Genomic DNA, 23653 nt, shown 5'->3' with positions numbered 1-23653 from the left:
TTTACTCTATGAATATGATGGACCACTACAAAGTATTAACACATATAGACCCTCTATGACATGGAAACACATTCAGTGTAGATATACAATGGAAAGCAAGCTCGGGCAATAAAACAGCAAAAAAAAAAAACAAAAAAAAAAAAAAAACAAAGTTAAACATTGAAATTTTTTACCCATTGTCCCTTTTCTCCTTGAAGTTTGCTGAAAAACAGCTTCAGTTCTCGGACAGTGATACTGTAGCTGGCCAAAACACCCAACATGTCCACCAGGAGATCTACAATGAATAAGACACGGTGATTAAAGATTTCTTGCCAGACTTGGGTTAGTAACATAAGGTAAAGAAAGTTAATACAAGGGTGGATAGGCCCACAAATATTGCTACAAAGAAGACTTCCCTCAATCAAGTTCTGACAGGCAAGATCACACATTTACATGTATTAAAAAGGTTTCTTTTAAAGTAATGGCTAAAAAAAATTAAACCAATCTTGCTTGGTAGTGGAGAACATCTGACACATACAGGTAAATTTGACCTGACCCTCAGACAATCCATGACAAGGGTGTGTGGATTGTACAGCAATTAAAACAAACGGGAAATCTTTTATTTATATACATATATAATATTATATGATGCATATGAGGCATATCATATTATAATATATATCACACACAGCCTGGAGGCTACCCAACATTAGTGAGTCAGTAGAGTATATCTATATGTAAGTAACGAGTAGGTGCCGGAAGCACACAAACTTTTAGCACATATAGGGTTACGAAGGGGATTGTTCCTTTAATTCACAGGCAGTGCCATAGGTCTGCCAATTGTGTCAACTATTATTCTAACCAAAACGTCCTGCAACAGGTCTATAACCCAGAATTCCTGTATGAGAGCTATACTTGCCTGCAATCATGCCGTCAACTTTGTCAATTCTCTTCAACACTTGCTCGACCAGACCCACTTCTGTGCACACTAACAAATTGCGGATGCTTTTCTTCAAGATAGCAGTGAAGATGCTCCATATTTCCGCTTGGCAGGTGACATCACATTTGTCCAGCAGTTCTATCATGCAGATTATGCTCTCTGCCTCTTGAATGATGAAATTCATCTCTAGATCAAATTGCCCACCTACAAGCTGTCAAATGAAGAAGGATTTTAGTGAGTATAATGAGTTCATTTAGACCCATGGTTTGCCCCCTTGTTTTTTGGCTTATTAAGGGGCAGTCCACTGTATATTAAAGCACATATACAATACGCATTCTCTACTAAGGAAGAAGAAACCCTGTAAAAAAGTGTGACATCATCCCACTTGTGACTTGAAATGAAAACAGGTTTCATTCAAGCTTGGCACCTTCACAAGGAAACAAGTTTCGAGCATCAATGATTGTGTGCAACCCCCCCCCAAAAAAAACAAAAAAAAAAAACACACAAGAGAATAAATCACTGATGCAGTGCATTTGCTTCACAAATATGCCCTGAATAAAATGGATCTAAAACAATATCTGCTTATGAGACAATATATAATTATATCACACATATATAGTAGCAAGATGAGAATACATTTGGGATGTCCCCTGAAAGCACAGACCTCTGGATGTTCAAACTCCAAGGACATATCAGACCCCAAAGACAGCTTAGAGAAGGGCCCACAGCTGCTCTCTCACTTAAATGGTTTCTCTCCATAGTTTATCGCCACTTTGGTGCAGATCCAGGATTTATTTTTCATTCATCTGACAGTTTGTTTTTATTTCATACAAACAAAAGCTGACAGTTACCCAGAGATCTCTATGCGACTGCAAGAATGGAGATTTACTTAAGGGTGGATAAGAAACATTGTGTTTGAACGTACACACAACATTAAGGTGAAAGTAGTTTTAATCCTATCTTTAAACAATAAGCGAGGAGAACACAGCAGCACAAGAACGTCCAAATTGAAATTAACTTAGGACCCTTATGAAACTTATGTTGGACGATTTCACACGGCCCGTTACAGACTTACAGGCATATGGTTTTGAACACATGGGGTTTATTCACTATAGAAAAAGTTGGCAAGATGATTGTGGTTTCACCTCATCAACTTTAGTCAACATTGCGAAGGTCCAACATCCATGAGCTTCTGCTTTTAGAAGAGCTCGGTTGGCCCAGAAACAACCAAAAAAAAACCAAAAAAAAACAATGTATTTGTAAAACTTGGCCTGATTTAAAGACCACCTTATATTTCTATATTTTAGGCTTTTTGTAAACCCTACCTAAATCCAACAAACTAATCCCCATCACACCAACGACACAACATACATTAAAAACTCGCACTTAATGTTGATTTTCAGAGAGCACAAAATACGTAGAACAAAATGTCCAAATTTATGAAGGTTGAATCTAGTTAGCAAAATCCTTTTGTTTCTTTGACTTTCTAGAAATGATCAATAAACGGGGGGGACCTTTCAGTTTGCCACGGCTGTGGATTAGGGATGGTCGCTTCTAGTAGACACTCAGTAGTTTGCTGCCATAGAGACATGCAGGAAAAACGGGAAGCAAGCATATGAAGAGCACCTGTGAAAAGGCACGTAAAGGTTATTCCTGCCTATGGGGGATTAGCCAAGATGTCTACCAAAACCTGCTGCTGAGCACACTTAAGTAAAAGGCTCAGAATCCCCCCCCCCCAGGACAGCACTTGGCACATGTCTGAACATGCATACAGCCGCCACTTAATACAACGGATTACAAAGACCATGGCCAACAAACTTCCAGAATCTAAGATCATTTACGTTTCTAAATACCCATGGTAAACAAGGCAGCATTTCGACAAAATACTACTGTGTGCCTCAGAGATTTGTTAAACTAAAGTATTAAAGGCGTCACAGGTATTCAGATGGGAAAATGCTGTCACGTTACTGAAAAGGCTTTTGAGTTTCACTATTCCTGTTGCACAAATTTGTTTGGCACATTTAGGTCTGAAAGTCTATGGATTATCGGTCTTCGTATTAAAAACAAACAAGACATAATACGAAGCAGTTCCCGAATTTTAATTGCAGGTAGAAGAACGCTCAGCTTTGTCATTCCAGCTATAGACTGTAGCATAGACTACTTGGCACCCATACACTATTCATCAGACGCAGGTCGAACCAAAAGCTGTGATCTACCACAAATCCATCTGTCATAAACATGCCGAAACGCACCAAAAACAGAATACAGCTGCAGGCGGCAGCACAGACCCATCTCAACTGGCAGCATGCTCGGTATATTTAGTTTTACAATTTGGCAAGAGTATAAACCACAGGCACCAGGGCCAGCAGTTAATTTGGAGGGGGGGCTACAACTGTCCTCTTCGACTATGTACAAAATAAACTTTTTAATTTGTTTATCTTCAACTTTTTTTTTTAAATGTGTCAAGATCCTGGTCTGTAGCGTATGCCAAATTCTGCATTTTAATGTTCTGTACATTACCCAGGTAATATTCTGTAAACACCACAATACATATTTCTAAGAACGCCCTCACGTTTATTGCACACCATGGGAGCAGCCAGCTTATTTTACAGATACCAGGATCAGCATGATTATTTGTCATATTTCACACCCTTAGGAGACAGACTTTTTTTGCAATTTATATATTATATAATGAACCCACACAAACACACATACTTAGAAGTGGAGAGTTTCTTTTATTTTATTTATAAAAGTCTGCTGACTTACATGGCAAAACTACACAAAGCATGCACAAAAGGGACTGGACATAGTGACACGACAGCAAATGCCCCCCCGCTCCCAAACCCATAGTATAAAAGCACAAACAGTCAAAAAGATGAGCTCTTGGGGACGACTATTCCCATGGCCCTCAATCAGAATATATAAATAAATAAATAAAAATATGGACCCTCCGTAAGAACACCTAAAAAAGACAGATCCTTACAGAACCAGAGAAAAGAGAACTTGGGGAGGGAGGGGGTATGTATGTCTATGTATAAGTGTTCGTGAGCATGAATGTCTATGTATAAAAGCATGCGTTAACATTAATCTCTATGTGAAAGCGTTTGTATGTACGAGCATGAACGCGTGTGTTATGAGAGATGCGTGTAAGCATTGAAAGAGTATGATTAAGCATGTGTAAGTGTGTTTACACGTGTGTGTAGCAAGGGGCAAAGAAGGCAGATAAGCCATTTGGGGGTTAGGACAGCACTGAAACTGCTTGAGGGCAAATATCAATAACAAAAGTTATGGTGGGGTAAAAAATTAAGGGGATAGCAGAAGCATCATAAAGCACTAATCTACATCCAGACAAGCCAGAAGGTCCCCCTACCCTCCCGCCTCCATCAAAAATCTTGTGGTGTTGCCACAACCACAAGGGGTTCTGGGTAGGTGCATGCAAATAAGGTCAACAATTAGAGCAAATATGGCACTCACAAGCTGTTTGGTGGCAAAAAGGTACACCTGTGGGGCATGTTGCTTGGTAAAGTTAGGGGGCCCAAGGCAATTTTCGCACACACACGTCATGCAATTTTAATCAAACAAATGCACAACAGAAATAACTCAAGTGCATTAATGTATCCAAGCAACCAGCTTCATAGTTTAAAGTTATCTAATACGCATTTTGGGCTTAAAATAGAAAATACTGTGCAAATATACAATATCCCAATGAGCTAATAAATCAAGAGCTGGTCTTTGAAATGTAAAAAAAAAAAAAAAAAAAAAAGACATGCTCTATAACATCAAGCAAAATATTAGAAAGCCAGTGATTTATGGATGTGACAATTTTTCAAAAATCTGAAATCAGTCATTATATGACACAAACCAGATGTGTTCCATTTGCTGATTTGCAATCCCCAACATTTGTACCACAGATCGCGCTACAATCAGTCACAGATTTCCCTTCCACTGGTTTCAGAAAATCTTCATTAACTAGAACACCACCACTCAATGTGAATTGGCTGACTTGCCATTGGTTCACCAAAAATAAATGTACTTAGGAAACCGGAGACAGGTCCTCAATAGCTTAATATCAACTCAAATGTAAGCCTTACTAAACACCCACAAAAACCCCCCAGATGTTTGTAAAGAAATAAACGACAGGAACACAGAAAAATAGAATCATTTGGGATTTAATCTGGGCATATCACTTGTCCCCCCACTCTGACAGCCAATCACATGATCAGTAAAATTGTTTGTAGAGGTTGATAATGTAATGGTAACCACGCAGACAATGTGTGATCTTATTCACTAAAGAGTGAGTGGAAAAATGCATTAACTACCCATTATAAACCACCCCTAGTTAGCCTTTCTTGTAACAGAAACTATGATAATATGTAATATGATAATGTGGTGTATTCACTTAACTGGTTTGCAGGAGAGATGAATATATCAGCTCCCTAATATCATGAAGACCCAACTCCTACCTAGATTTCAGTAAGACATTCAACACTGTCCCCACAGAAGACTTATGAATTAATTGCAGTCTTTGGGCTTGGATGTAAAAAAGGTTGAATGGATAAGGCAATGGTTGTAGTCAATGATGTATATTCAGAGGAAGGACTAGTTACTGGTCAGGTACCTCAAGGATCAGTATTTGGAACCATACTTTTTCATATTTTTATGAGTTATATTACAGAAGGTCTTAATAGTTTTTTTTTTGTTTATTTATACAGAAGATACAAAAGGTCTTCAACAGCATAGACATTCTAGGTGGAACAACATAAATGATTTAAGTAAATTAGAAGAATGGTTGGGAGTGTGACAGCTCCAGAAACCTTAATTCAGTAACCATGCAGTATAGAGGACCAACTTTGACTTTCCTTCAGGATCAAGACACAAGGTTTGGCCCTTCATGATGTACAATGTCAGGGAGGGGAAATCTTAACAAGCTCTGAAAGGCCAAAGACGACGGCTAAATGCTGTGTACATCTCAGCCAATCAATGGAGACCATAAAAAGCTCTTCCCGCTAATTAGAAACACTTATTTTGGTTCTCAGTCTGTAGCTTGTAGGATCAAGTTGAGATCTAACCACAAATTATTATGGAAACTGCAAAAGTCATTCTGGGAAAGAAAGGAAAACGTACGACGGTACTTTCGGCAAACCTCACTCATAATGAATACAGTTACACTCTATAGAGGTAAAAGGCGAGATTTTTATACAATGACTGAAAGCTTCAGGCACAGTTCATACTTCGCATAATCTCTTAAAAGCATTGCATTCTATACATTGCCGAGGCGGATTATGAAGCAATGCAGATCAAATGCTATGGACACAGAAAGCTGTATGAGAAACAAAACAAAGTTTGCTTTTTTTATTTTTATTTTTTAATACTTGACCATTAAAGTTTGTATTGCTTGAATTTTTGCATAAACAGGGAGAAAGATTGTTACTTAACATTTTTAGGTGAATTCATTAAAAAGCAATGTATAAGGAGACAAGTGACTGAGTTAAAACTAACCATAACTTTAGGCTATGATATAAGATGTTTGCTTGCAGAAACTGTTTCACTCAAACCCCTCCACAATATCAGCTCAGTGTGATTTGGGGGGGGGGATTAAACATGACAGACGCAAGCGTCAGGGTAGCACACAGCAAACCATGCTTTACTCTTCGAGTTACCGTTTCACAGATTCTTGAAGATAATCATGCCAATTCATTTAAATTTTAATTACTAACAAAATATGCAGGGGAGGGTTTCTTGATGCTACTCAAAGGTGCCCACAACAGCAGGTGCCAAGGAGCTGTACTGCAGCATTTCTGCAACTTCATACATTTTGTATTAGAATCTCGTTTTCTTCTCAGTAGGACTTTTAACGAGATGATGTCAGGGCTGAATCAGCGCAAACCCAACTAGTTCATTACCTCTAGACGCTGCGGCGTTGCATATGGTGCGAGTCAAGTAAATGGATTCAAAGTAACAATCAATGAGTAGTTTTCTTTCCTTTTAGCAGATCAGACAGAAAAAGAAGCAAACATCCCAGCCGGCTCCCAGATGGCATATAGTACCGCAGGAGATAGCAGATCTTCCCATAATATACCGATGACCTGGAAGACCAAGCTGTCTGGCGTCAAAGAACAGTTCCTACCGAGAGAGGCTGCCCTAGGTGAAACCCAAACGTCATGTCCTGTTGCACAATGAAAAACTTCCAGGTAGTAACTTTGTTACACTAATTATAAATGTGATGCATAACAATATGGCCAGCGGAAATACTTTGACCAACGACACCAAGTAGTTGTGGAAACTAGTATAAATCCACCTCTTAATTGAAACATCTGGCAGTGTGTGTATGTTTAAAGGGACACTCCAGCCATCATGCTCACAGTGAATATGCAGACTAGTCCCTTTTTAATTTTCACGTGTTCCCCTTTGTAAATACATGGATGCGTTCTGCAGAACCCTCCTATATTTAGGTTTTATTCCCCAGCAGATTGAAGAATGTATATTAAAATTCTTACAAATATATACATTCTTTGTTAAGGAATCTGCCTGGGACTCTAGGCTGCCATTTAAGTGGGCCACATGGATTATGTGATTGCTCTCCTGGAGTGTTGTGCACTTAGTCATTTATTTTAATTTTTATTTATTACTTACTAAAGTTACCATAGAAACATTAAAATTCAAAACTGCACTTAATGATACCTTTTCAGTTTTAACCAATTGGATAAAAACAGAAGCAAACAGGAGACATTAATTTGAATTATTTTTTATATTTCAATTGGAAAAGTTAAACTGCTTTGCATTAGGCGAGCTGGGTTTAATTGCATGTGGAGAAACATACATAACGAACAACTTGACACCGTCGAAAAATCTTCCTTCTAAGGTTGCTGGGACTCCCATCACGCTGGCCAAAGCTAGTTTTAATAAAGCATGTACATGTACTCATCTACTCCTCTGGATTTCCCTCAAGATTGTAAGCAGAGCTCTCTCCACCTAATGTACCGGTTTGTCTTAGTCCGGGGCTTGACAAATTTGTTGTGAATCTAGGCGCCAGCTAAAAAAGTTAGGAGCCAGGATTTTTCTGTTCTGTTTTTTCAGTTGGTTAGTTAGGAGTGATCTGATCATCATCCGGCCACTTACTAAACTCACAGCATTTTACCTGGAAGCACCCTGGAGTTTCAGGTCAGTGCTGTTTTTTGTTGTATTTTTTTTTTTATTATTATTTTTAACTCTTTCAATGCTGATGTTCTATTAGAGCACAGCATTGACGGATATTTAGTCCCCGCAAGCTTGTGGGGAAAAATGTTAACCCCTGGAATGCCATGAATGTGTCATACGCAATTGTGGAATTGAAGGGGTTAACGCTGCACTGTCGCTTTCATGGAGCGATCAGGCAGCAGGGGAGGGTTGCTGCTGGTCTCCACACTCATGTGGATCATGTGGAGACCGAAGAACCCTCTCCCCCTGTCCCTGAAGCTCCTTCTGGCAGCTGGGACGCAATGGCTGGTCTATAGACCAGCCATTGCAGGGGGGAGTCTCTGATGACTTCTATAGGCTTCCATGCCTACAGGAGTCATTAAAGGGCTTGTGGGGGCTCGTTTTTGCTGTTGCAGCAGAGCCCTGTACAAAACGGGAATTAACCCTTAAAATTGAAGGTGTTCATGCTGCACTGTTGCTCTCATGGAGCGATCAGGCAGCAGGGGGGTTGTGTGGGGACCCAATCAACACACAACCCCTTCCCTGAAGCTGCCTGCGGCAGTTAAACACAATTGCAGGTTTTCCTGCAATCGCAGTTTCAGCCTACAGAATCACTCCGTGGGAGTGATCTCAGGCTTGGGGGCGGGCTTTGAGTGGCTGTGCTGTCTGCCCAGACTCCTGGGCAGACAGCAGCAGCGCCCCTTGTGATGACCACGATTGTGGTGACGTGGGGGCGTTTTTCGGGGATTTAACAGGCTGACAAACACCTAGGCGCCAGGGCAAAACGCTCAGTCGCCATGGCGACCTGGGATTTGTCAAGCCCTGTCTTAGTCTGTCAATTCTCGTCTTGTCATATCCCTTGAATATATGTATTGTATTAAGCGCTGCGTAAATTGTTGGCACTATATAAATAGATGATAATAATAATAATAATAATAATAATAATAATAATAATAAGTAATAATTCTCCAGCCTCTTTCCTCACGACCAGGAAGCTTCATGGAGCACAGAGACAATGACGCTGCATCCAGCGTTGGGTAAGCATGGAGGCAGCAAGTGGCATGCGTCACAACCATTTTACCAGTAAATACCATCATTACGAACAAACCTTGATTGAAATAATACTTTCAGAAACCCACTTAATGATTTCGACTTCAAGACTCTTCTCCGTAGCATATGGATTCATAGATGTACTCATCATTATCAGGTAATGAAGCATGGGATGAAGGAATTTGAGTCAGAGGATAGATTCCCTAAACTATTGTAATAACTTCTGTTCCAAAAAGGCAAAGCTGTGAGAATACCCAAAGCAGTCGATAAAAGATTAACTTTTCCATGTAATTTCAGAACCAAATTATATTCCCAATAACTTTAATAATAAAAAAAAACCTGAAGATACAAATGCCGGGTTTAGTGCCGAGATGGTTACAGATTTTATTAAATGTTCCTTGCACCCTCAGTCTGTTTGCCTGAAAGTGTCACTGTAACTGCACTGCAAAATCTAATTTTACAATAATCTATTTTTACATCCGCTGAAGAAAAAGCACAACCCATTTTAACGAGACTGCAACAGAGACTGGGTTAGGGAGAGTCACAAAAATAACTCCCTTTTAATCTATAAATATCTGAAGAAATTATAAAATGGAAACAAAAATCTAAATATCAGCCAATTGTTATTAAAAAAGGCTTGGGCTATGCAGTATAAGCTTCAAACGTTGTTTAGTGTAATTACTTTGTCTTAGAGGCACTTAAGTTTTCAAAGAACTTTCGAGCAGAATCTCGTTTCCACCAGAGAAAGCAGATTTGTAGGAGTTGTACAAATGTTAATGAAATTAGCCAATTTTGTATGAGTGTGTTAAAACGTGGAGGGGCTCCAACGACGCAAATGGGGAAAAATGTGGACACGGGGAGAAGGAGCATTTGGGACAACAAATTGTGTTGCCGAATTTTAAAAAAAATAAAATCTTGTCCGAAAATGAATGAACCAAAAGTGAAATTAATTTTTCATCCAAGTGCATAACTCTAGTGTTCAGTATGCAAATGTTCTCTTCGCATTTAGTATACACCCCCAACCTTCCTCTTCGTTGCTGGAGATGCATTCGGAATCTGATCTAAGGCGCTAACAAGACACACACACACACCTCAAGCTCAATGGAAGTACTTTCCTACATCAAGTAGACAAATCTGTCTGTAAATACAGAGTAGAGGGTGCGGAAAATGTAAAACATACATTGTAATTAATAAATTAACAAGAATTCGTGCTCGGAACAGTAGACTGTTCCTTTTAAAGAATTATCTTCTAAGTAAAAAATTTGCCTCGTACACAGTGGCCTAAAGAGACCCAACACACAGATAGCTCTCGCGCAGATATCAATGGAAGCTCTTTTCTGCCATTGATTCAAGAAACATGGGCCACAGGACTGGCTGTGGCCCTATAAAGCTCTTTAATATACATTATGCAGTTGGCCAAGCTTCTGAATTCGCTCCCACGAAGAAGGCTGATAAATGGAAGAACATATATGATCTGCAGCGCATGGTTGGGCACTGCTTCTATGCTTTTCCCCTCAAGGCTTGTAAGACTAGGGCTATACAAAAATGGGCCAGCGAGTCAATTGTTAAACATACCACATTACCTAGAAGGAGGTCTCCAGCCCTGTGTTCATGTCAAATGCAAAAGGCGGGTCCATTTTCCACGGGATCCAGTAGGTTGCTGCATGCGAACAGGTATGGGCAATGTTTAGATATAGGAGTTTTTCTGTCACATTTAATGCCATGGTATTCCCCAGCTCAGCAGAGCTCTCATTCTAGCCAATGGGAGGCATCCATTTCAATCCAATAGAGATGGCAGGACGTAATAACATGCATGTATCTTGTGGTAGCATACATCTGATTGGCTTCCATGGCTTAAACTGAGCATGTGTAAGAGGTTTACATAGTATTGCCAACTAGTGTCAGAGGCAGGCATGGAAGGGGTTAATCGAGACAAAATCTCATTTTCAAAACACTCCAAAAGACTTTAAATTTAGCAGAACAGCAGAAGCCAAGAAATAATTCATCGCCACAAGTCCCAGAGGAGTTCTGTAACTAATGGTTATGTGGCTCACCCCAACTCATATTATGGGTTTGGAAATTAAGAGTCAATGTCTTTAATAATTTCAGTGATGGCACCAGTCCTTCTGATACAGGAATCGTATAAATGAGTGCAAAGATCCTTTGGTTTAACTAATAAATATCCATTCATGGCTGCAATATACCGTTCTAGGCTGTTTAGCATCACCGTTAGCATGATAGCGAGACACATCATACTGCTTTATTTATAACAGAGGATCCCTGAAGCATACCGATCTCAGACAACTTCCCATCACAAAGACGGAATATGTTGCATTTCACAAACATTTGAAAGTATTGTTTACAATACATTTCTTTAATAACATGGCTGTGTACAACAAGGTAACGAAAATAGTATCTGGTGTTTGAACATTATATATAGTAGATATTACATTGCCAGGCACAAAACCAAACTACTAATCCAGGGGCGTCCAACATGCGGCCCGCGAGACCTCGAGGTGCGGCCCACGTAAGATCGGCAGCCAGGGCAACCGATCTTACGCAGGCCGTACCTCAAGCCCTGCTACAACAAGAGCCCTGCTACTTACCAGTGGGAGGGTCTTTTGTACTGCAAAGAGGAAGCGGAACCCAGCAGAGTTCACGTGACATCACATGACTCTGCTCCAGTCCTGCTTCCTCTGTGCGGTACCAGAGAACGCAGAGGGAGGCCGTGCCCCCTGCTGAAGTCTGTGAGAGGCGCCAATGAGCTGCAGTGCAGGTAAGGGGGTGGGGAGGGTGTTTGAATGAGTATATGAATGAATGAGTGTGTGTGTGATATCATGGATGTGTAAGTGCTGGAACTTAGGCATGATGGGACTGTGAGTGCTGTTAGCAATCACACTCCTATCATGCCAAGTCAGCCAGTACATGCTGAAACCTGGCTAGCTGCCCCCCTTGTGTATTGATGCTGCCAGCAGTATGGGGTCTGCACATCACTTACAGTCACCCTGTTCCAGCATGTACTGGCTGACTTGGCATGATAGGAGTGTGATTGCTAACAGCATTTACTGGTTGGATGTGTAAGTGCTGGAACCTAGGCATGATGGGACTAAGATTGATGTTAGCAATCACACTCCTATCATGCCAAGTCAGCCAGTACATGCTGAAACCTAGATAGCTGCCCCCCTTGTGTATTGATGCTGCCAGCAGTATGAGGTCTGCACATCACTTACAGCCACCCTGTACCAGCATGTACTGCCTGACTTGGCATGATAGGAGTGTGATTGCTAACAGCAAGCACAGTCACATCATGCCTAGGTACCAGGATTTACTGGTTGTCTGCCTGGGTATGATAGGAGTGTGATTGTTGTTAGCAATCACACTCCTATCATGCCAAGTCATATTGCTAATTTTTTTTGTCCAATTGTGGTGTGTTACCTACTTTTATTAAAAATGGGAGTTTTTAGTATTATTTTTAAAGGTGGGGGGTCATTTTCGGTTTTGGCTAAGTGAATGTTTTGGTCCAGAAGTTTCATTTTGGTGCATCCCTAGAATAAATAGAACTATTTCATTTTTAATTATCCTGAATTTGTAGTCACAACACTTTCTAGGCCCAGAAATCAGTGAGAGGAAAAGTAAAGGTTTTGTGTCATTTATTTTAATATGCATATTTTATTAAAGGCCATATCTTCTCACAGTGAAAAATGAGTGCGGCCCTCGCACGTATACAATTCTGATGAAGTGGCCCACTGCAGAAAAAACTTGGACACCCCTGTACTAATCAATTAAAAAGCATGGTCTTCTGAGAACATAACCCTACTTCGCATAATAGGAAAAACATATTTAAGTTATTCAATTTTAAATGCACTTCTCCAGCAAAGCTATTTTTTATATAACATTAAAATTGTGTCTCTCTCCAATTTTAGCTGAATTCATATCTTTAAATGGAAGAAACTGTTCCGGGAAGACAAAAAAAAAATAAAAAAAAAATAGCGATTTGAGATGCACCTACCTCCACTTAACTATAACATGATGGACATAAAAAAAAAAAAAAGGAGAGACTATAAACATAAACCAGTCTCTCCGTCTATCAGACACCTTTGCAGCTGTTAATGAACTAGAACTCTCATGAGAGTTGAAATTTAACATCTGAAGCAGCCCCAGCTATCCCTGCTTTAAAGCGTAATTCTAAAGAGGGAGAGGGGAAGAGAATATTGTATTCCTACTACATTATTAAAACGTTCTCCGCGCAGCAACACTCCCCAGCGAAACCTTAAACCAGCCTTCGGAAACACAAGATCTTTTATTGCGGCCCAAAACAGCATTGTAATTGATCCAACTATTTAGCATTTTTTAATGAAGTACATTTACTGCGCCTCAGCAACAAACTGCTATCAAAGTATCTCCAACAACATCCTGCTGATTTTCACATGTTCAAAAGTCATTGTTTCCACCGACACCGAGCACCACGGGGGAGCAGATAACACAGATCCAGAGATGGTCTCCGCGCTCCTATATGTTGAGCACAGAGTTTAAAACACAGGTGCCGCCTGGGATGTTTGGGACATAGTACATGTCTTGGGGTGCTTGACTGATGCAGTATATACACCGGGGCACACACTGGACAGATTCATACCTTTTACTTTCCCTTGCTCATTTTACATAGTACATAAGGCTGAAAGAAGACCTAAGTCCATCAAGTTCAACCCTTCTACCTAACCTTCCTACTCTTGATCCAAAAGAAGGCAAAAAACCCTAATTAGGCTACTTTGCATTCTGGAAGAAAAATTTGTTCTTGACTCCAAAAGGCAATCTGATTTCTCCTTGGATCATATCGAACAACTTTATAAAGAAGATGTCCATGCTATATAAAGCTGCTCGGAGGGCCACCTGAAGAGCCATGTTGGAAGCCAGCTGCTGCACCAGTTAAGTTCTGGGTAGAGCAGACTGAGCGCTGGACATTGTCGCCGGACAAGGCTCTATCAAATCTCTCCCACCAGACAAACCCTACATATCTTGGAAAGGCACCAACACAAAAGAGTTTGTAATTATACCCTAAATATACTAAAATACGGGAGGCTATGCCACATTTTCAAGTTTGCGGTTTGAGTCAAGAAATATTAAACATCTTAACCCGGAAAATAGCCCGGACATCAGATTTGTAGTTTTCTGTGTATCAAACTGTGAAATTCTTGGCCCATGTAACAAAGCCTCTCCAGCAATATGTTTAAAGTCACTCAAAGAGTTAATTAGAGCTCAGTAATAAGGCAGGCAGAAATGGTGTTCCAAAGGGCCAGGCTGGTGGCCCTCCTGCCTTTAGAGTAGCGGCAGGTGTGGAGAACACCGCGATCTTGTTAGGGTGGAAATGAGCCACAGTGGGCTTCGACTCCAATAACAGAGGCCCATGTAATATTACAAGTCACATTGATACAGCATCGATACGTAATAAATCCTACCAAAGCAATATAATGTAATTAAAAATTATATATTTCACCTTTATCCTCTAGAGCAAAGGATCCCATGCTTATTTGACTTATTGCCCCCCCTTTCAGAAAAGAAAAAAAGAATGAAAAAAAAAGACTCGGCTCCCCCCTGGAAATCTACCTGGACCGTTCCAGCACCCCCCCAGGGGGAGGTATCGCCCACTTTGGGAAGCACTGCTCTAGAGTGTAAGCCTACGAGCCGAGCCCCCTTTAGAGATCAAGTGACCTCTAAAAGAATCAATAAAAGTATTTATTTACGTGAAATGCACCATGTGATTTCACAACTTTCTTTCAACATATGGTCACAATAAACAAAGACACCTTGTAAACGCACAGCACCAAAGATGTCAAAGACTAGTTCTGCACTGAAAACAGAAAGCAAACATTTTGCTACTACAACTAGTAGACCCCCCCCTAAAAACAAAACAAAACAAAAAAAACCCAGTAGGGGTCACGTATAAAATGTGATGTAAAAATTGAGACGTGGTCTTATCACCATAGAAACCAAGGGAATGGCTACCGTGCATAAGTGTTCTTTACACAAACATTCTTAAAAACTCAAACCGGCAACCCGTAATAACTGTGTTCCATTGTACAGCGCTGCGGAACACGATTGCGCTATATAAAGTTTTTGTTTTTTTTTAAAGAGCCAACGGTTACATGGCACTTCTTACAATACATATATCCAGCAACACATTTATCTTCCCCCGCCTCGGCGGAGTCTGCACTGAAAAGGCGCGCCGGATATGACGTCATATCCCCGCGCTCCGTGTCTATTAATGCAGACTATTAATGGGGGCTGCGCTGAGTTGGCACATCCTCCATAGTGTAAATGGGCCAGTTGAGGGGCACGGGGAATGCCCCCTGGATCCGTTGGCCTAGGGTATTGTATATTTTAAGGGGTCTAACAGACTAACCCAACCGTTGGGTAGACCGCCTCGCACGCTTTAGACAGAACCACAGACAGCCTTTCAGAGATCACTGCATTTTTATCCCCGTTTGCCATAAAGAAACAGACATATAAGTGACATTTCTCGCCTGCACAGCACCTGCTTAAGCAACATATCATTACACCTGCTGGCCCGGCTGCAGGAAGCCCTGGGGCACCGAGTCCACAATCCCACAGACTGAGGGATCCATGCTAGCTGCATGCACCTGATCCCTCCCCAGGGAACGACGAGCAGTCAACCAGATCACTGCACATGCCCTATATGGAAAATAGCAGGATCACGAATCTTATCACCCTCACCCACCCCTGGGAAGGGGGAAACTCCGCTCTGCACTAAGCATTGCCGAATAAGTTGCAGTGGAATGTAGGTCACAATGAGAATAATACCATGTATGGCGCAAAGGCTGCCTGAGAATGCTGAGTTTTAGTCCAACTACCATGAACGCAATAAATAAACAGGTAATTGGTGAAAGGCACTAGCCCCTCCCTGCATCGCACTCTTCCTTACCCCCTCCCTCCTTCCCCGGGTAGCCTGAATGTGGGAATGAATTAAGCAGTCGGACCGGGCGAAGAGGGTGTGGAGAGGAAGGTGTCTCGGGTGGTGTGCGGGGGTTTGGCTGATGGGGCCGCACCAGGGCTTGTATGGGCTGCTCCAGCACTCACCAGGTTAAACACGGTGTCCACCAGGTCCCTGGTGCTGACCTCCCCGACCTCCAGCAGCCCGCTCAGCACTGCAAACTTCATGCGGATGCCCCGGATGGGCACTCCAGGGCCAAGGTTCGGGGCTCCCCCCGGGTCCGGGGCCTCCGCCACCACGCTCTTCTCATCACCTGTTGGTTGCACCTGCTTCTCCTGACTGGCCATGGCTACAGGCAGCCGGGCACACGCGCAAGGCCCGCGGCTCCTGGGAGCACCAGACGCCGGGAAGCGTGTGCTTGGTGTGGATAATGGGGGCCTGTGCTGGTGTTTGCAGGGTTACTGTTATCCGATAAGGGCGATACGGCCAGGTAAATCCTCCACCCGTCAGGTGCCCCGGGATCAGACCCCAGTTCCCTCTCCGCAGCGTCCAAGGAAGTGACAGCTTGTACCCGCCCACCGCATCTAGTCATTGGTTGCTAGCTATCTCGGCCCTGTTCTCCATTGGCTAGAGACCTTGAGCTCTACTTAATGTTATTTTCTCATTGGCTTATTTTTCGCCTACATTTCCATCCTCCTGATTGGTCGCCGCCGTGTGCCTTACAGTTCTTTTCACGCTCGCAGGTAAGAGGTTGGCGGTGATGACGTCAGGAGGGCTGGGCACACAGGGCGCTGCAACCGGTGAGGTTCACCTGGCGAGTGTCGCGGGTTGATTTCTCGAGTGTGGGCGGAGCAACGTTTCATTGTGTTTATGGGCAAATCACAATGACAGAAAACGTCATGTGTGGGCTTAAAATACAGCGCTGGAACACCTGTGATCTACTCGGCTCCTCCCTCACCACTGCTTTAATCATAAGGGATCTAGTCTGTGCCAATATGGAACTGACAAAGCTATTAATAATGGTATTTACGCCCCTTACGTTCCCGTATGATAGCTTAACGGGCAGCATACCGTACTTAACCTGTAATCTTTTGGCTAGAGGAAGAAAACAAAAATGGAGTCGGGGAAAGTTACTATATATTTTGGAAAGTGCAAACCGAGTTAATAGGAACATTTTCTGTGATTATTATATTTACTTATGGAGTGACGACAATTTACTCAGCGCTTCTTACAGTGCATACATTCAAAGGGTATAACTAAACTAGAACTGAGACAAACCCATTAGGCTCGCGAGATTACACGCCACAGGATGAAAGGGGAAATCTCTTTTATTATAGAGCTTTATTAGGGTTTCATAAGGTATTGGTATATATACCTCATATAGGCTTCTGCTATGCGTTGCAGATAGATAGTAGTGATGGGAAGTTCGGATCATTAAAGCGAATCGGATCATTTCGATTCGTTCACTGAAATGATCCGATTCATGATCCGGATCTTCGGATCACTCAGTGTGTCTGCACGGAGTTACTGTTTTCCAGTAACTCCGTGCAGGCACACTAACGATTGGCCACGCCCCTTTCATTATAAATCCAACCCCCTGCCTCCAGTGATGTCAATGAAGGCAGAGAGTCGTTCAAAGATTCGGATCTTACAGTGATCCGGATCACTGTAAGATCCGGATCACTGTAAGATCCGGATCATTGTAAGATCCAGATCTTTGAACGACTCTCTGCCTTCATTGGCATTCTAATCATTCAGAGAATGTCACCATACTGTTATAAATAATACATTAATAATCACTGCCCCCAGGATTTACATTCCCCTTTACCTGCAACTGCACCTTAAGCTAACTTTATTAAATTAATTAAATTAACCCTCACCATTAAATTAACCCTAAACACCCCATCAACCATGACTGCCCTAAAATTAACCCTTAACACCCCATCAACCATGACTGCCCCTAAAATTAACCCTTAACACCCCATTAACCATAACTGCCCCCAAATTAACCCTAAACACCCCATTAAGCATAACTGCCCCTAAATTAACCCTAAACACCCCGTTAAGCATAACTGCCCCCAAATTAACCCTAAACACCCCATTAAGCATAACTGCCCCCAAATTAACACTAAAGACCCCATTAAGCATAACTGCCCCCAAATTAACACTAAAGACCCCATTAAGCATAACTGCCCCCAAATTAACACTAAAGACCCCATTAAGCATAACTGCCACCAAATTAACACTAAAGACCCCATTAAGCATAACTGCCCCCAAATTAACCCTAAACACCCCATTAAGCATAACTGCCCCCAAATTAACCCTAAACACCTCATTAAGCATAAATGCCCCTAAATTAACGCTAAAGACCCCATTAAGCATAACTGCCCCCAAATTAACCCTAAACACCTCATTAAGCATAACTGCCCCTAAATTAATACTAAAGACCCCATTAAGCAAAACTACCCCCAAATTAACCCTAAACACCTCATTAAGCATAACTGCCCCTAAATTAACACTAAAGACCCATTAAGCATAACTGCCCCCAAATTAACCCTAAACACCTCATTAAGCATAACTGCCCCTAAATTAACACTAAAGACCCCATTAAGTATAACTGCCCCTAAATTATCCCTAAACACCCCATTAAGCATAACTGCCCCCAAATTAACACTAAAGACCCCATCAACCATACCAATTTATTAGGTAATTTATCTGGAGTACATGCAATTAATTTAGGGGCAGTTATGGTTAATGGAGTATTTAGGGTTAATTTCAGGGGCCGTTATGGTTAATGGGGTCTTTAGGGTTAATTTCAGGGGCCGTTATGGTTAATGGGATCTTTACGGTTAATTTCAGGGGCAGTTATGGTTGATGGGGTATAAGGGTTAATTTTATGCTGATGACTGAGGGTTAATTTAATTAATTTAATAAAGTTAACTGTAGGTGCAGTTATAGGTAAAGGGGGGCAAACTCAGGGGAATCTAAATCCTGGGGGCAGTGTGAACATTATTAATGTATTTATTTATAAAAGTATGGTATCAGTGATATTCTCTGAATGATTCGAATCTCTGTAAGATTCGGATCCTTGTAAGATCCGGATCCCTGTAAGATTCGAATCATTCGACTCTTCGGATCATTCGACTCTTCGGTTCATTCGACTGTTCGGATCATTCGACTCTTCGGATCATTCGACTCTTTGAACGACTCTCTGACTCTGAGTCATCGTTCCTGTGTGAATTAATGAGCTGTAACCTGACCCCAGAGTGCTCTGCAGATGACTCACAGCTCTAGGATCAGGTTACAGCTGCATGATTCACAGACTGAACCGCTACAAACGAATCGTTCAGTCTAGTGAATCGACTCATCCGGATCACTAAAAAGAACCGGATCAAATGAACGATTCGTTCATGATCCGGACATCACTAATAGATAGCAGCGGAGCGCACGCTACACACGTTTATACACACACACACACACACACTTGCAAAACGTTTCTACATTAATACAATTGTGATTTCTTTATGTCCAGCAACCTCTGTGAAATATGCAGACCGCCTCTGCGCCCTCCCCCGCTGAGGTAAGGGCTTACCTCAGCACCCAGATTGCACCCATAATGGTCTCCTCTCAGAGTCTCATATCTCCTCTTGAACCTCATCACGTATCAAATTTCTCTTTATCTCAGGTCTCCCTTTGCTCTCCCCCTTTTCCCTTTACCTCTCCCCTTTTTGTTTATCCACCCTCTCTTTGATCTCCCCACTTTTCTCTTTATCTCTCTTCCTTTCTGTTTTCTCCCCTGATTTCACTTCTTTCCATTTCTGTCTATCTTCCCCAAGTCTCATGATCTCTCCCCTTCTCTCCCTCTTACATGTTATCCCACCCCTTTTATTTCTCTATCTGTACTCTTATTATTATATTTGACAACCCCCATCTTTCCCTTGCCTCCCCTCAATAACTTACCAACACAGTGGCACACACTATTACACACTATTATAATCCAACCAGAGTTTAAGCACCTTCAGATGTTTTGATTGGGTTGTTGGGTTCTTATTGTCTTAGATAGTACACTGCCATTTGGAAAAATCAATAAAAGTTGTATAATTACCAAAAAAAACTGAACATAGAGACAGATATAGTTTTCAGATATATTTCTACTTTTATTTAGGTTTTACTACAATGCGAAAACAAATGCATGTACATTGTTAAATCTTCAAAATCTGGTGGAGGTGGGATTATTAGTGCATCAAAAAAATATTTGTCGGTCATAAAAAGTCTAAAACCATAATTTGGTTATTTCCACCAATTCCCAGCATGTTATATATTCCTACAGGAAAAATCATGATAAATCCTTATGCCTTTGGAACATAACTATCGTATATGAAGAAATATCAATACTGTATCTAAACTATTTTGAACAGGGAGACAGGAACGTATGAGGGTCATGTTATGTCATGTGACTTGCGGTGGAACCGGGGTGAGAGGTAGGTTAGCACAGGAGGGAGGGGTATGTATGTTTTTATGTATGTGAGCATAAATGTCTATGTATAAGTATGGATGTGTAGGTGGTGTGAGGGAATGTGTGTGTTAGTATAAGTAAGTGTGTATAAATTGTGTTTACATATGTGTGTTGGGAGGGGCACAGACAAGTTGGTTGGGGGGAAAGATGGCACAGCTGTTAGGGGGTATTGACAAGCTGAGGTAAAGATGACAGACTGTTTGGCACTAATAAGCTGCTTGGAGGCAAAGGCACTCACAAGCTGTTTGGGGCAAAGGTGGCACTTACAAGCTGTTTAAGGCAGAGGCAATTTTCGCAACAGGGACATGTGGTTTTTAGTTATGCCCCTGACTGTTCTATTTGGATGCTGTGTCAGATTGTCCACTTTTAAAAGTAGCTTCTTGGGCATTTTTTATGAACACGTTTTAAAAACAAAACTATAATCACCACAACTGCAGCTTGTTGTAAAACCCCAGCTGAATGAATGACTGAGGGGTTCTAGGGAAGGGTGTACGCCTCAGCCATATTTTCCAGGGCGCATATTATATTGACATATTGCTGACCAGCACACGCGAAGTGCTGTCCTGTAGTGTGTAGCATGTGTATGTGTCCTAGAAAACATGATCTATTTGAAGAGGGGAAACAACTCTGTTTTTCTTCATCAGGATCTGGACTTGGCTGGTGCAAACCAGGAAACCCTTCTGTAGCCGTCGCTAAAACAATACAGGAAGTGTGGAGGAAATGTAGAGTTGTGCCCTGTTTATCTGCAAGGAATGAAAGTAGTTTCCGGCTTGCAGAAGGTTGCTTAAGAACTGCAACCACAAAACATACAAGGCAACCAGGGAAGGCTATGAAAAGCACAGGTATATCAGAGGCCAGTGGTCCACCAGCCTTGGTTTTAAGTGTCTGTTATGTCACACATGGATCTGCCTCCATTAGGTGTGAGCAGTAGTGATGTCAAGACTCAAAATGTGCATGTGCAGTCTCTGAAGCTCCCAGCAGCCCCAATAATTGGTACAATACCCAGGGCAGCTGTGACATAAATCCAGTTACTGGGACTGTCTTCACAAATTCAGGACTGATGGTAGCTACAAGGTTACTTAATATTTTTTATATTGAAGACAACGCAGTTGAATTGCGCAACAGTGTTTGGGGTATAGCAATAAACCTGTTGGGTGATTTCAGCATATTTCTTATCTCCATCCTGCCAAATCCCAGCCCCATGAATGAAGCAATTTCTTCAAACACTTTGTTCCTCTGAACCGCTCTTTGACAAATTAGCATTTGAATGGTTTTGCTTTGCAATAGAGAAAAGGTTGCTCCCTTTCAAATGACCGTAGTCATGCGGTATTTTTAGCAGGGTCGATACATAGCTTTTCAATAAAGTAGTGATAGCTACAAGTTGTACTTTACAAGTGGCCCTGTTCATAAGGGACAGGAGTTCTTTGGGATCCGGGTTTGGGGCTGCATAAACACTTCATGGGGCTCTAGACAACATATTAATCTGGACCCATCCTCCCCTACATGTAGTGCATGCATTAATTACACTCCGACGGGCTGTTAAATGGTCAACTATTGTTCCATTTCATACGAATGACATCATGTCAGCACAGCCTGACTGTATGACAATAGATATGTAAATTAAGTGCAAGAACAACAACCCCTTTCCTGAAAAGCTAGATCTTACTTACACGACACCTACATTTATTACACATACAACACAAAAATCAGCATCATGTACCACTAATCACCACACAAAGAAGATTCCGTTACATACATACATACCGTATATACATACGGCTATCCTGAATGTAAGATGATACAAAGGAGCGATTAAGGTTTGAATCTCTAAAGTAGTAAAAATGGACAGACTAGACGGGCCGAATCTGATAACATTGACCGCATCCCCGGTAACCAAACTCCTTCCACCAGATGGTTACTTCCATAAAAGAGGGTGCGATTTTCTGCCTTTGTGCCTTTCCCTTGCACAGGTCCCTGTTAAAAGTCATTCTGTACTTGTAAGGGCGAGCCATGGCCAGCTTCTCTATGCGGGTAATGGAAGAGCTCAAGCCCTTTGCACGTAGTGGCATTTACGCTCTCACAGTCTGTGTGGGAGTGCAATTCTTCACCTCCCAGCTTCATGGCTCATAACAATGCATAACAAGTACCAATTTCCAGAGCTTTATGAAGGTGCCTAAAGCATTAGTTGGCAAAGATCCAGTCATTCCAGAGGACAAGGCAAAGCATTCCACGAGAGACACTTGCAGAGCCATGGATTTGCATGGCCAGCCTCTAAGTTAACTGAGCTCTGGCCAGGGTAGCTGGGTACCCGGATCCCAGAAGTTCCCAGATATGCAAATAAGGTTTGAAAATGTTTCCTTTTTTTACGGTCGTTACGTATGATCAAATTCAACGTTTCTATGTTTTTGAACGGTATTTATTGTGATAAGCATAGCAACATAGTTATTTACATTGAGACCTAAATCCATCAAGTTCAATCCCTCTACCTAACCTTCCTGTTTTTGATCCAAAAGAAGGCTGAAAAATCCCAATTAAGCTATATTTTGTGACTTACGGGGAAAAAATCCTTCTTGATTCCAAAAGGCAATTCGATTTCTGCTTGCATCAAGAAGTTCTGAAATATTAATGTTAATTCTATCATTTATAGCTGTATATTCTGCTTTTCAAAAAAATAATCCATGAAGGCAGCAGTGAATTCTGTACCGTTATTGTCCTTACTGTAAAAGACATGCATTTAAAATAGTATTCATTACTTTTTTCTATTTATTTATTAAAAATGAACCAAGATAGTTATCCATGTGGCTCCAGTGAAGCTACTGTAGTTATGGATCTGCCTTAACAATGATATCGGGGACAGAAGAGTGCTTTACCAGCAAAGCATATGTTTATCTCATGCTTTGGACAGCTGTCAGAAGAGAGCTGCCGGCAAGTTTTTCAGTGTAATGCTCAGGTATCCAAGACATAAAGACATCCAAGCAATCTGATCCCTGAAGGAAACGCCTCTCTACACCCCAATTTAACATCAAAAGCTCATTCAGGAGTGCAA

The 23653-nt window shown here is 41.6% G+C and overlaps 1 protein-coding gene across 1 annotated transcript in view; it reads right to left on the bottom strand.

Annotated features, from left to right (window-relative positions):
* Positions 1–16438, bottom strand: part of LOC149287394 (lipopolysaccharide-responsive and beige-like anchor protein) — a 269868-nt gene extending 253430 nt beyond the window's left edge. Inside the window, exons 1-3 of the mRNA XM_089492899.1 lie at positions 16238–16438; positions 899–1130; positions 174–274 (exon numbers count right to left, since the gene is read on the bottom strand). Of these exons, the coding sequence (XP_089349025.1) occupies positions 174–274; positions 899–1130; positions 16238–16438 (534 nt within the window). The remainder of the gene's footprint in view (positions 1–173; positions 275–898; positions 1131–16237) is intronic.
* Between the last annotated feature and the right edge of the window lie 7215 nt (positions 16439–23653).

The sequence above is a fragment of the Sceloporus occidentalis genome, unplaced genomic scaffold, assembly GCF_023333645.1.
Source record: "Sceloporus occidentalis isolate IW3139 unplaced genomic scaffold, rSceOcc1.0.p SCAF_61, whole genome shotgun sequence".
NCBI classification, from domain to species: Eukaryota; Metazoa; Chordata; class Lepidosauria; order Squamata; family Phrynosomatidae; genus Sceloporus; species Sceloporus occidentalis.
The sequence above is the reverse complement of the archived record's forward strand: the minus strand, read 5'-3'. Positions and strand labels throughout refer to the sequence as shown.